This window comes from Neovison vison, chromosome X, assembly GCF_020171115.1.
Source record: "Neovison vison isolate M4711 chromosome X, ASM_NN_V1, whole genome shotgun sequence".
Lineage (NCBI taxonomy): Eukaryota > Metazoa > Chordata > Mammalia > Carnivora > Mustelidae > Neogale > Neogale vison.
The window spans coordinates 79905821-79919322 of NC_058105.1; the positions used below are offsets into that span (position 1 = coordinate 79905821).

The 13502-nt window shown below is 38.0% G+C and overlaps 1 protein-coding gene across 6 annotated transcripts in view; it reads right to left on the reverse strand.

The window, feature by feature from the left end:
* RRAGB (Ras related GTP binding B) overlaps positions 1-12572 on the reverse strand; it is a 36115-nt gene extending 23543 nt beyond the window's left edge. The window contains exons 1-5 of one of the 6 annotated variants that reach the window (XM_044235182.1): positions 12536-12572; positions 11013-11046; positions 8608-8707; positions 4213-4296; positions 2237-2303 (exon numbers count right to left, since the gene is read on the reverse strand). In XM_044235182.1, the coding sequence (XP_044091117.1) occupies positions 2237-2303; positions 4213-4296; positions 8608-8707; positions 11013-11024 (263 nt within the window). In that variant the 5' untranslated portion in view covers positions 11025-11046; positions 12536-12572. Of the gene's footprint in view, positions 1-2236; positions 2304-4212; positions 4297-8607; positions 8708-11012; positions 11088-11914; positions 12503-12530 lie in introns of those variants that run through there. The other 5 variants (XM_044235179.1, XM_044235183.1, XM_044235180.1 and 2 more) reach the window with 5 other exon arrangements.
* Positions 12573-13502: the final 930 nt, after the last annotated feature.

The window sequence follows — 13502 nt, forward strand, 5'->3', positions numbered from 1 at the left end:
ACTCTAAATTCTATGAAAATGACTCCAAGATAGCTTTTTAGGAGCTTTGTTCTTTGATCCTTAGGCTGTGTGTGCATCCCAGTTCTCAATTACCAAGCACCCAGCAAAAAACAGTAGTTTTGTTTGAATTTAAGAAACAAAACAAATGAGCAAAGGGAAAAAAGAGAGAGATACAGAGAGACAAACCAAGAAATAGACCCTTAACTATTGGGAACAAACTAATGGAGGAGGGGTTGGGTGATACAGGTAATGGGGATTAAGGAGTGCACTTGTCATGATGAGCACTGGATATAATATAACACTATATTAACTGTACTGGAATTAAAATAAAATAAATAAAACAGTAGAGTTTGGTCATGGGGGAAAAAAATGTACCTAGCTTTCAGTCTTGTACTTTTGCTATTAATTAGCTGTGTGACCTTGGGGGAATCTTAATATCATTGTACCTGAGCTGCCTTATCTGCAGAATTAATGATAACATCTTAGGGCCTAAAAGCAAGGAACTTGGACTAATCTCTTGAAAGAGATTACAGAATTAGAAGAATGATAAAGATGAAGGATTTGTATGGAAAGAGCTCTAGAGCACTAAGTGATCCATCTGCTAGCAATAATGGGAATCATTTTCTTTTCTTTTTAATTTTTTATTTTTTATAAACATATATTTTTATCCCCAGGGGTACAGGTCTGTGAATCGCCACGTTTACACACTTCACAGCACTCACCATAGCACATACCCTCCCCAATGTCCATAACTCCACCCCCCTTCCCCCAACCCCCCTCCCCACAGCAACCCTCAATTTGTTTTGTGAGATTAAGAGTCACTTATGGTTTGTCTCCCTCCCAATCCCATCTTGTTTCATTTATTCTTCTCCTACCCCCTTAACCTCCCCATGTTGCGTCTCCACTTCCTCATATCAGGGAGATCATATGATAGTTGTCTTTCTCTGCTTGACTTATTTTGCTAAGCATGATACCCTCTAGTTCCATAATGGGAATCATTTTCTTATGGAATACTTGGCTATTTCATTATTCTTTCAACAAACAACTCACTGGGCACCTATCCATGGTTGGTTCTATGCTAGGAGCTGGTAAACACTGAGCCAACAATAATGTCTATTTATTTTGTGAGGAACTTTACTATGCATTTGTATCTCTTCTTACTTAATCATCAAAACACCCCTATGATTTAGTACCATCATTATCCTTATTATACAGATGAAGAAACTGGCTCAGAGAGTTTAAATGATCTACCCAAAGTAACACAGTTAACAGAGCTGTGTTACAAACCCCAGTCTATCTCCAGACCCTAGGCTCCTAACCACTGTGCACTACACACTGCTGCTGAAACATGGAGATGCAAATGGCCATAGGGTAAGGAGCAATACCTCCATATAAGCACAGTGAATATGCATTTATGATGGAATATTCTGGAAGTACCTCAGCCATGAAAGGAAAAACTATTTCCTACTTCTCCAACAGCTGGTAACTCAGTTGGAGAATATGTGCTTAGGGCTGATCTACAGTGCTTAGACTGCCTGGAGATTGAAATAATAAAGAATGAAAAGGTATTACGGTATGATGGCTAAGAGCTCAGCACTGATATTATGCCACCTGAGATAAAAATCCAATTTCTTCTCCTGCAAGAGAGGGGGATAACCTATCCCATACTACAGATCCCTAGACACAGCCTATGTTAGTGCTGATTAAATATGTCACAGTCATACCCATGACTTGATCACCGTGGCACATGCCCTCCCCGGTGTCTATAGCCCCACCACCCTCTCACCCCGGCCACCCTCGGTTTGTTTTGTGGGATTGGGAGTCTCTTGTGGTTTGTCTCCCTCCTGATCCCATCTTGTTTCATTTATTCTTTTCCTACCCTCCGGACCCCCCACGTTGCGTCTCCACTTTCTCATGTCAGGGAGATCATATGATATCAACAATTATTTATATATTGAAATAACATTTTGGATTCATGGGTTAGAGAAAATATATTACAAAATATATACAGAATAAAATAAATTACAATAAATAAATAAATAAGTCACACAGAGAGGGCATCTCCACAATTACATAAAAGTCAGAGATCTTTATTTAATCAAGTGCCAATTATGAAACAATTTCTATCAAATGTATCTATTACAAATGATAATTACTGTAATGTATTTTCCATGCTGATTATACTAGGTGCCATGATTACTGCCACTGGTGCCACAAACAAGCAAACAGTACTCACCCACCACAGTCCCACAAGTTCAATACCAGGTTTCCCAGAAATCGAACATGAGAATGTTCTACATCAACTGGAAGAAAAATATGACAAAGCTAGTAACTGCAGCACATGAGGTAAAATTCAAAATAAGCAAAGAACTAACCCATGGAATTTAGAAGGACCACAGTGGAGTGAAATGCTCAAAGCTTCAACAAGAAGGTGATTTTCAGCTTAGTAATATGGTTTAGTGGCAAGGTAGGCACCTAAACTATTCTGAGCTACAGAATTGGCTCTCAATGTAAGTAATTTTACTTTTTAGTAGTTTAGTGGTTAGAGCAGAAACAATCTCCAATTATAATATTGTTAAAATTTCAACATGTAAGACAGAGACATATACTATTTAATAACTCTTCAGTGACCCACCAACACCCTCCATAAAACAAATTTTTAAAATGACAACAAATACCAAATACAAAACAAGCATAAAACATAACCCAACTTGCTCCCTCTATTGGTTTCCCTATTTCAATTAATGACCCTATTATTGTCCCATTTTGGGGAAGATGGTCATTGTTGACTCCTCTGTCTGACATTCATTGCTATTTCTTTGTAATTCCTCGATTTCACTCCTTGTTTTACAACCTGCCACTAACAATAAGGAAGGCCCTTAATTTCTCAAGCCTACACAACTACAATTGCTCCATAATTACCACCCAGCAGGAAGCCATACCCACTTACAGGCTATGGTCAGATTCATCTTCTTAACACTACTTTGAACATGTCACTCCCCATTCAAAAAACTTGCAATGGTTCCTCCGTGCCTACAGAGGGGCATTGAAGGTCCTTCAAATTTGGCTTCTAATCTACCTTTATATTCCCCATTGAGTCACATTAATAAAGACTTTTGTTCTAGTCCAATTTGGTTTATTTATAGTCCTCCCCTATCCCACTACCTCCCCAACCCCCAACATACCTTACATCAGGGGTCGCAAACTTGCTAATATGGGCCAGGCCAGTAAATGTACAAAAGCAAAGATGATCATGTATGGAGAGTGACTATCCACCCAAGAGGGTGATAGAGAAGGTGGCAATTAACACAGCTCTAGCTCATCTGTCAAGGCAGGAATGTGGGATCAAGATGATCATATCTCTACACTTTTCAATATTAGAGAGAAACCAGATTTTTATAGAAACTTTTACCTATTAGTATCTAATTCCAATTTTTCTAAGACATTGTAGAAGCCAAACAAAACATATCTATAGGCCTTATCCAGCTTACAGACTGCCTGTTTGCGACCTCTGCCTTACACTTCCCTCCCCACTCTATACTTTGCCTACTCTGTTCACCTGCCTAGAAAGTCCTCCCCACCTTTCTTTCAAAGTTATATTCATCTATTAAGACCCAGCTTAAATTCACTTTCTCTAAAGGCCCTTCCTGGCCACCCCCACTTACTGTCATCACTCCCTTTGAATTCATTCAAACATTTAGTAAGCATCTACTCTCTGCCAGGCACCAAAAATCACAAGGAAAAATAATGAAAGTTCTTATCTTAAAAATTTCTTAAAGTCTGGCAATCATAATTTTTACAATTTTTGTGACACTCAATCACACAGTGATGTTGCTTCTATGACCATCTTGAATCTATTGATTATATTGACTGCTATCTAACTTTTGTGCAATTTTATCTTCTCATAACCCAGACCATAAGCAGCGAAGCATTAGAACATGGGTACTAAAAAAAAACATGGGCATTGGAGTTAAACAGTTCTTCATTCAAATACCAGCTGTACCTCTCTGTGTGACCTTGGGCAAGTCACTTAACCTCTGGGTATTAGTTTCCTTTTCTATTACAAAAGGTGGGAGGGATGTTACTGACCTCACAGGATTGTTGTGAGGATTAAAGAAGTTATATATAAAGTGCCTGGCACGTAGTAGGTGCTCAAATTACTTCCATTCTCCCCCTTACTTCCCCATCCTTGGAAAAGGAATCATATCTTACATGTCTTTGTATTTCCAACAGAGTCTACGAGAGAGTAGGTGCTCAAACTGCTATTAATTTGAAGACTATGTAAACGGTCTAGTACTAAAAAAAAAATGGAAAGAAGTGCTACTGAGAAAGGGAAAGACAATAACAAAAGAAGTGACAGGATTCAGTAACTGTTTAGATATGAAGCACATGGGACAGAAATCTGGTTTCTACTCCCATATCACAGAAATTGTTCTCATCAAGTGATCAATGGCCCCATTACCAAATCCACTGGACTTTTTAGTCCTTGTCTTACTTTCTGTAGCATGACACTGTTGACTACTCTCTTCTCAAAAAATTCTCTTCTCTTGGCCTCTGATATCATACCTATAACCTTTCTGGTGTATCTTCCTATTCTTCTTTCTGTCCTTTAAATGTTGGAGCACTTCAGGATTTCACCTTTGGCTACCTACTTCCCTCCAGGCAAGCTACTCTATTCATATTGTTTTAACTTAAGTGTTTATTTCTAATACAGATGTCTCTCTCCCTTTTTGAAACATATATTGGACATTTTCACTTGAATAATACATAAGTATCCCAAACTCAGTGTATCCGAATATAACTCATCTCCCCATTTTTTCCTACAAAATCTATTCTTCTTTCAGTCTTCTCCATCTTAGTGAATTTAACCAGTTGCCTAAGCAAAAACCTTAATTTCATCCTTGAGTCCAGTCTTTCCTCCACTATTCCACCCAAACCTTTCAACAAGTCCTACTGACTCTATCTCTTAAGTATATCCCAAATGTATTTGCTTCTCATTATATCTACTACCACTACCCTAACCCAAGTTAAGGCCCCATCATCTCTTACCTGGTCTACTAAAATAGTTTCCAAATCTGTCAACCTGTTTCTACCTTTGCCTTCCTCTAATCTATCCTCCGTGTTAGATATAATAGTCTCTTCAAAATGCAGATTTTACCCCATTATTCTTTAAAAAGAAAAAAAGTCTCTCGGTATATGACCGTATATACCCAGAAAAAAAAAGGGGCCTAAAGGACAATCTCAAACTACTAACGGTGGTTGTCCCCAGGAAGCAGGCCTGAGAACAAGGGAAGGAGCACACTTTCTATACTTCTGCAATGTCTGAATTTTTCACAAGTATTAATTTTGTAATCAAAGTTGAAAATTAAAAATAATAAAATCTGATCATGTTACTTTTCTATTTAAAAACTCTCTATGGGCTGCCCTCTACCCTCAGTTCAAACTATCTGACTTGGTTTATAAGGCAGTTTATGATCCAATCCCCACATTCTACCTTCCTTTTTAGTCTTAAGTCTCCTAAGTGGCCCTCTGGCTCTCCTAGTCTTCCTGTCCTGCTGCCATAAGAGCAACTGAAAAGAACCAGAACAGAGCATTAGGAAATCACATACATTTATGGGGCAGAAAGAAGAAAATATTTTTTAAAGGGGGTAGGGATGGTTAAAGATAAAGGAAGAAAACCAGAGTAATAAAGCATTAAATAAAAGCCAAGGGAACAGAGAATTCTGAGAAGGTAGGAAATCTTGGAACTGTCAACAGTGTTTGTGACTAAAATATTTTATAATCTTATTTTTATTGAGAAGTTTAATATTCCAACAAACACATTTTAACAGCCCACAAATAAATTAATTATATCACCATGCTGTACCCTTACCACAAATTTTAAAACACAGTAGGCTCTAAGTTTTACAAAATAAAATTGGATCTTTTTTCAGCAATGATAGACTAGAAAAACACTAAAACATTAAAGGTGATAGAATATTTTAGAAGTACTCTTTTGCTACTGTTAAAGAAAATCAACAACTTCATAAAAAGGAAGAATAAGTAAAAATCAATGCACTATATGTATTTTCAAATAGTCTGTAAGTTTAGCAATAGAACCCAGACCTTTTTTCAACAATGACAAATTAGGTAATGATACATTAAAGCATTAAGTCCAACATAATATTTTAAAGCATACTTTTATTACCTTTAAGGAAATACAGTAATTGCTAACAAAGTATATCAAGAAAGGTCCCATTTGAGACAAAGCCTTGTCCCATTCACAGTGCCTGGCACATATGATGGTCCAGAAAAGCACTTACTGAATGAATGGGATGCTAAAATGTATAGTGTACACATAATCTGCAATATTCTGTTCATAATTTTTAATGATGCTGCTAGATTACTTCAAAACTATTTCAAGTAGCTTGAACAGTTCTGAAATTTCGGTTGTATGACTATTCACTAGACCAAGGGTAGTAAATCAACTCTGCTGATCACCTAAAAATAAAAATATTAATTGACTAGAAAACTGACCATTGCTTCAATAAAACGTATAGAACTTAAACCACACAAAGAAAGAAATCCTCCAAGAATGGTGACTGTGGCACAGTGGAGAGAGCAGGAACACAGAGTGATATTCCAGTTCTAAGGCTTGCTAGGTGAATAAGCTCAACTTCTAGATCATCTATCAAAATGAAGTTAATATAAAACTAAAGTAAATTAAAAATCATGTAATACACAGAAGCTTCCTCTAATTTACTAAAACCATATGATTATTAGGTCCAGATCTTTAACTTGGGATAATAGAAAAAAATTAAAATTTACCAAATCAAGATAAAGAAATCTGGACTGGTCCTTTCTAGAAGGAAGTCTCTCAAGGCATGACAGGCTACAGGACCCTGTCCTGACCAAAATTTTTGATGAACAACTTAGATGAAAACTAGATGAGAGGCTTATCAAATGTACAAAATGCACAAAGTTAGGAAGAATAGCGAATCTATCAGATGAGATAATAAACACCTAAAAAGAAAACAGATCTGATAATCTCTTTTCTACAGATAAGGGAATTACAGCCCTGAGAAATAATGAGTGGTCCTGGACTTCACAGTTAACAAATACTGGATACAAGAAGATAGGTGCTAAAATAGACAAAACTGAATAATTTAATCAAGTAAGAATTTATTCTTAGATTCAAAATATTAGCTGCACAAGAAGAAGAAGGATGGTATGTGTTTTAATAACAATGTATGTGAGAAGGAATTTTTTTTTTAAGTATGACTCAGTATAATGAAAGCCACTCCACAAAATAAGAGTAGGGGACTAAACTGTGTTAACAGCAGTGTGAGGCCCAAAATAAAAGATATAATAGTCCTTCCTTGCCCTGATCAGATCACATCTATATTCAAATCTCAGCACTTTAAAAAAATGTAGATATATTCAAACAAGTCTTTAAAAATGTTTCAAGATGATGTCGCATGAGGAATAGATGGAAGAATTGAACATGTTTAACTTAAGGAAGATAAGATTTGGGAAGCAAGGATGGCTAGGAGAGATTGAGACATCAATCATACTCAAATATTTGTAGAGACTCAGTGGAACAGAAAGGATACCAGCTAAGAGAAACAGATTCAGGGTTCTAAGAAATAGCTTTCTAACCACTAAGGCTGCTCCAATTATTAGAGTATATATAAACTCCAAGCACTTTATAAAGAAAAATACGGTTTCCTTCTTTATATCCCAGGGTCTGGAACACAAGTTGTTTTAAAAATGTTTGTTTTTTCTTGGAACCAGAGTGAGATACCTTAAAAGAAGTAGTGGGTGACTTGTCCCTAAAAGTACTCAAGATGCTAAAAACTCAGATCAGGAATCTTGGAAAGCCAGGTAGAACAATGCTTTCATCACTGACAGGCCAAGGACCATGGCAGAATCCAAAAATGCCTGGATGCTGCAAAACAAAATAGCATTACACTCGAGACAGAAGAGGTCTCCCAGAAGCATAGATCCACTGAACGGCAGCGATGGTAGCCCGGCTAGGCCATTATTAAGAAACCAGACTTAACATTCAAATTATAAAGGGCAATGAAACATTTCTCAAGTCAGCTGGAACTCCAATGAGAACATCTATGTATATCTAGGAAGAGAAGCAGCAGAGTACACATCAGGTTAACCTTCCCCTCACAGCCCTGCCCACCCCACTCAGAATGGACCTTTTAATGAAGATTAGGACTAATTACAGCTTTAAAAAATCTTAGGAGATTTTGTTATGCTTGTTAATATGTATCAATTAATTTCCCTTTATATAAAAAATTAAAAACAAACTCTCACAAAAAAATAAAAAAGCAAACAAAAGGGTCCCTATGTTTGTTTAATAAAGACCAGGATAAAAAAGCAAGTTGGACAAGGGTATCCCACTTGGTAAGCAACCTAGAAAGAAGCTCCCCAGACAGCAAGCAGTAATAACCAGAATTAGGTTGTACCCCTTCGAGAAAGAACGAAAAAACAGGAAAACCTGCTCCAAAACAAATGTCTCGATTTCTGCAACCCTAAGTTACTGCAACCAAGTGTGTTATGCAGATTATTAATATTTAAGATCATCTGATTTTGGAATTAGATAAAACATCTTACTTGTTGCACCAAGGCGACGTGTGTCTCGGGCAATATAATTTGCAAAGATAATAGACCTCATGCTGGTCTTACCAGACCCACTTTTACCCATTAACAGCACCTAAGGACAAAGTAAGAAAAAAACAAACTTAGAAATCTAGAGCAAATCAAGTCTAAAAGGAGCTGTTTCTCTCTTGTACTTGACCTTTTACTGAAGTTGACAGTACCAACAACCTATTGCAGGTACTTGTAACTAACTTAGTTCCCTGACCAATGGTAAATGCAGAGATACCAAAAATTCCAGTAGTCAGGCACATATGTCACACATCTTCTTAGCGATAAAATAACATGAATTTATTATGGTAGCATTATACACTATCATTCATTCAGAACTATGTTAGAGAAATAACAACTTGAGGAAATTGAACCCTGATCTCTCATAATCTAATGCTTTATGCACTGAACTACCTGGCAGGAGATTTCATTATAACTGAAAGTTCTCTCCCCTGCTCAAGGTCAACCTTCCCATCTCTGCCCTTGATCTCATCTCTTCTACTTACTCTATGATTTTTTCATTAATTACTCTGAATCTTTTTTTTAAGGTGTCCCATGGCCTACATAAAAGACCTTCCTTGACCTGGCTTATCTACTCCTCTGCCCTTACCTCCTGGCCTAGAACATTTAGAGTCCAGGATAATGAACTGAACTAAACCTCTTATAGTCCCTATGACTGCTCCCACAATTCCAGGGAGCCCAGTTCTATGTCTTTGTTTCATGCTGTACCCTCTGCCAGTTATTTCCCATTCCTTTTTCTTCCTTCATCTAAGCTCCACTCATCCATCCCTCAAGACTTGGTTCAGTAAGCGTCTCCCCAAGAAGCTTCCCTGACCTCAATGACCTAGGCTGGTGTAGGTGTGTTTCACGCCTTTCCTCCCATCACACTCCTATTGTATTGTAAAGACATAACTGCACTGCAGTTATTTGGGCTGTGTGTGTTTGTTTGTTTGTTGTTGTTCTTTGTGTTATTTTTGTCTGTGTCTCCCAAGACTGTGAGTTCTTGGATGGCAGGGAGAATCCCCTTTGTATCTCCAGTGCCAAATATGTAACAGATGCTTAAAATATATTCATTGAAAGAATGAACAAGCTATCTAAACAAAGACAGAAGACAAATAAGTTTTTAATGATGATAACTGTCTAATGGAAAAGGTGACCTTATGAAGGTGAATAGCCTTTATGTCAATATCAGCACCTAACAAAGACAGAAAAACACATATCAAAGATGCTATTGATTCATGCACAAGGAGGAAACTGTGTAAGGTAACATTTCAGAGTTTTTTCAAACTTTAACGTTTATGGACTATAGTTCCAATTACCTTACTTTTCAAATGAAGGTGTTACAGGTTGTATCTTCACTCCCAATAAATTTTTAAAAATTTTCTAATTACAAATACAGGGAATATTAATGAAAGTATACTTCACTCAGTGTCAATTTAACCTAGCTATTTAGCCACGTAACTTTATTTCACTAAAAAAATGTTACTAACAAGACAGTCTATGGTAGTTACAATTTCTTTTTTGTTTTATCCCTAGTCATGTAGAAATTTCTGGTATTTTTAGCCATCCTTGTTGATAACAACTTTAGATAACTTAGATAGGCTCATCAAGAACATTACTTTAGGAAATTGAGTTATATAACTGAATTGTTAGATAAAGGGTAAATATGGCATATTTTTTGTGTTTTTTATTTAAGAAATCTTCAACTGCTTATGAAAGACTAACCATGCATTTACTCACTTAAACTTCATAATGACCCTAAGAGATTGGTAAAATTATTATCACCATCTTACAAATAAAGAAACTAAAAGTTCCAAAGGTTCAGAAATTTAGACCACAACTGTGTCCTTATTGATTCTGCCTAAACCCCAAAGTGGGGCAGAGCACAAGAGGACACTCAATTCCACCTGGAAAACTCATAAAAAGACCTTATATACGTAACATTTATATTGGGCCCACATAAATGTACAGGAAGAGGCCTGTGTAGTGTTTGTGCATGGCTTGCACAAAATGAAAATTTATAAATTTGGAGAAAAATTGGAGAAAAATAGCTTCTGTATGGCTATAATAGGGTTTGACAGATCAATTTAGTCAGGAATAGAAGGGCATTCTATATGATGAAATCATTTGGATTTTATTCTTTGAATTTTGGAAGTTATGAAACAGTCTTAAGTATGTGAATGACCCAATTAGATTTAAATATTAGAAAAATTAAATTTGATAGCAAAGAAGAGGACAAGAGTCAAAGGGTACCGATAGAAGATTCCTGCAATGGTCCAGGAAGGATGGTACATATACATCAAAAATCTATTTCCTGAATCATAACTTCTTACCTTTACTTTCATGCATTTGATCTACCTAATATGTCTTACCTTTTTCTTCATGGCTGTATTTGGTAGCACCCACCTGCAGATATAAACCAAAAGACAGTTTCCAGGATCCATTGCCTTAGAAATTGGAATTTAAAAAATACAAATAAATGTGGAGGTGCAAAAGAACATGCTTAGCACAACGGCTGAGTACAGCTGTATGTAGGAACTCAGTTAAAGAGGCCCTTGTCTTCCTAAATTATAAAACTGGGTTCAAACTCCATACCCCTAATTACAATACTCTGGATATGGGTCCTAAGAAGACTGGCTTACTAATATAAATGAGCAATAAAATTCAAGATTCAATTTTTTTATTATCTTAAAAAATGCATCAAAGCAACACATACAAGTGCTTTAATAAATCAAACAATATTATCTTATTTGAATGTCCTTTATTATTTTTAAGTTAGGTTATTTTCAAAATGTGGGTATGTTTAGCCAGCTGTCCTTCCAAGTTAGATTTCACTCATTACAGGTACAAAGTATATAAAATACAAATCTCAAATTCAGGTACAAAAAGGTACTGAAATCACCTTTTAAGCCACTGATCTCTGCCCCCAGAAATACCAACCTTCTCCCTAGTCTTCTTATCCTCAACACGATGTTAAAAATCTCCTTTAATGAAAATTCAAAGCAACCCAGAACTGCCTTCTCAATTAGAACACGCCCCACCCCACCCCCAAACCTCGGGATTGACATCAGGCCCATCCCAAGGGCTGTTTCTATCCAGTTAACAACCAACTAGTCTTCTTGCCAGTTTATCTTGTCACCAAAAGCATGATGCCAATCAACCTTACTGGTAAATCAAAGCAATTTATCATAGGTGGGGTGTTCTAATTCACAGTATTTTCTTAGTTAGAACTCCATCACCACCTTCCAGGTTTGACATAATAAACTTCACCCACCCAAGCGATCCTTCCGGTTCCCCTATGGGAGGATCCATTCTTGGCCCCAGATTCTTTTTCTCCATCTTTCTCTCAGAGTCAGATTCTTCCATCGTGCAACAAGTCCTTTCCAGTTCTTTCTAGACCGCAGTACTCTTTCTCTCTCTCTCTTTTTTTTTTCCTTGTTCACACCCTCAGTCGCCTATTTTTATTGCCTGTGGCCGCGAGGCCTGCTCTATTCTTGCCTCCGCCTTTGTCCACTGGGGGGGCTGTTTTCCCCACAGTTACCTTAACCACCTCAAACTTGGCCTCAAGGCACAGCCGAGTTGGCCTCCTCAAAAGCTGAATGATGTGGTTGGTGGCGCAAAGGAAAAGACGGAGGATGAGTGGCGAAGTGGGGATGGCAAGGGTTCGTGTCGAGTTTGGGCCTCAGGCCCCAGAGTCTCGAAACGCAAAGGTGACTTCACCCGGGAAGAGGTGGGGACGGCGGAGGTGGCAAAAAGAGCAGACCCGTGCGGTAGGCACTAAGTGGCCAACGCTTCCGCCAGATTATTGTTACCAAGCCTGGCCGCCCAAGAGCCTCCGCCGTTTAACAGTGGTTACGACCCAACCGCCCGCCCTTCAGGAGCCCAGGTACCTCACCGCAGGCTGAGACTGCAGGCCAGGATCACGTGGGCACCTGCCGTAAACCCGGAGCCCGTCACGTGACTGCTGCTACCCGAGGGGCGGGCCGACTGGGAAGCGTACCATAGAGACTGCGCAGAGAAAGAGTGTCACCAGTCCCCGTGACGTGGCTCCAATGCCTCCGCTTCTTTTGAGACGGTTAGGGAGCGCTCAGTCTATAGACTCTTGGCTTGTGGTCCCCGTGCCCCGACCCGTACGGCACACGGACGGAATTAAAGGAGTCGTTTTAAATTTCAGTGCTTCAATGCTTTGTGTGTGTGTGTGTGTGTGTGTGTGTGTGTTCACTTAAGGCCCCCGTAGTCCGACCCGTCTGACACAGAATTAAAGGAGCCATTTTCAACTTCAGTGCTTCAACACTAGCCCGTGTGTGTGTGTGTGTGTGTGTGTGTTGCTGTAGTTCTTGTTCTTGTTTTTAACTATTTCACCGAACTTAACATTTTGTGGTGAGGAAGGCCAAGCATTGTTTTTGTCTTCCTGTTTTTTTAAGTCTTTGTCTTACTGTTTTTTACTACTAGCCCCTGTAACCGGGCTTGTAATGAAATGAGTCAATACATCCAAAGTGATTACAACTATGTGTTCCAAATACTAAGCACACAATGGAAGTTATTATTGCTGGGAAAAGGGATTCACTGGGAATTTTAGGACACATACTCATCTCCCCCACTTGTTTAAAACTGGAAGCAAGGGAAATAAATTCTCATAGAATTTATTTAAGAAGTCAATAAATTCTACACTTGATAACTGAAGGGCTATTGATATGTATTTACATACTATATTTAGATATAGAGACCTCCAGATAAAAGGGCCCAAACAGTTCTCCTGGAGAGAAAGATGGGGATAGGAAGTGAGAGGACTGATGCTTTCATCTTAAACCCCTTTGTACTGTATCTATCATCTATGCAGATAGATAGGTATATCACATGTA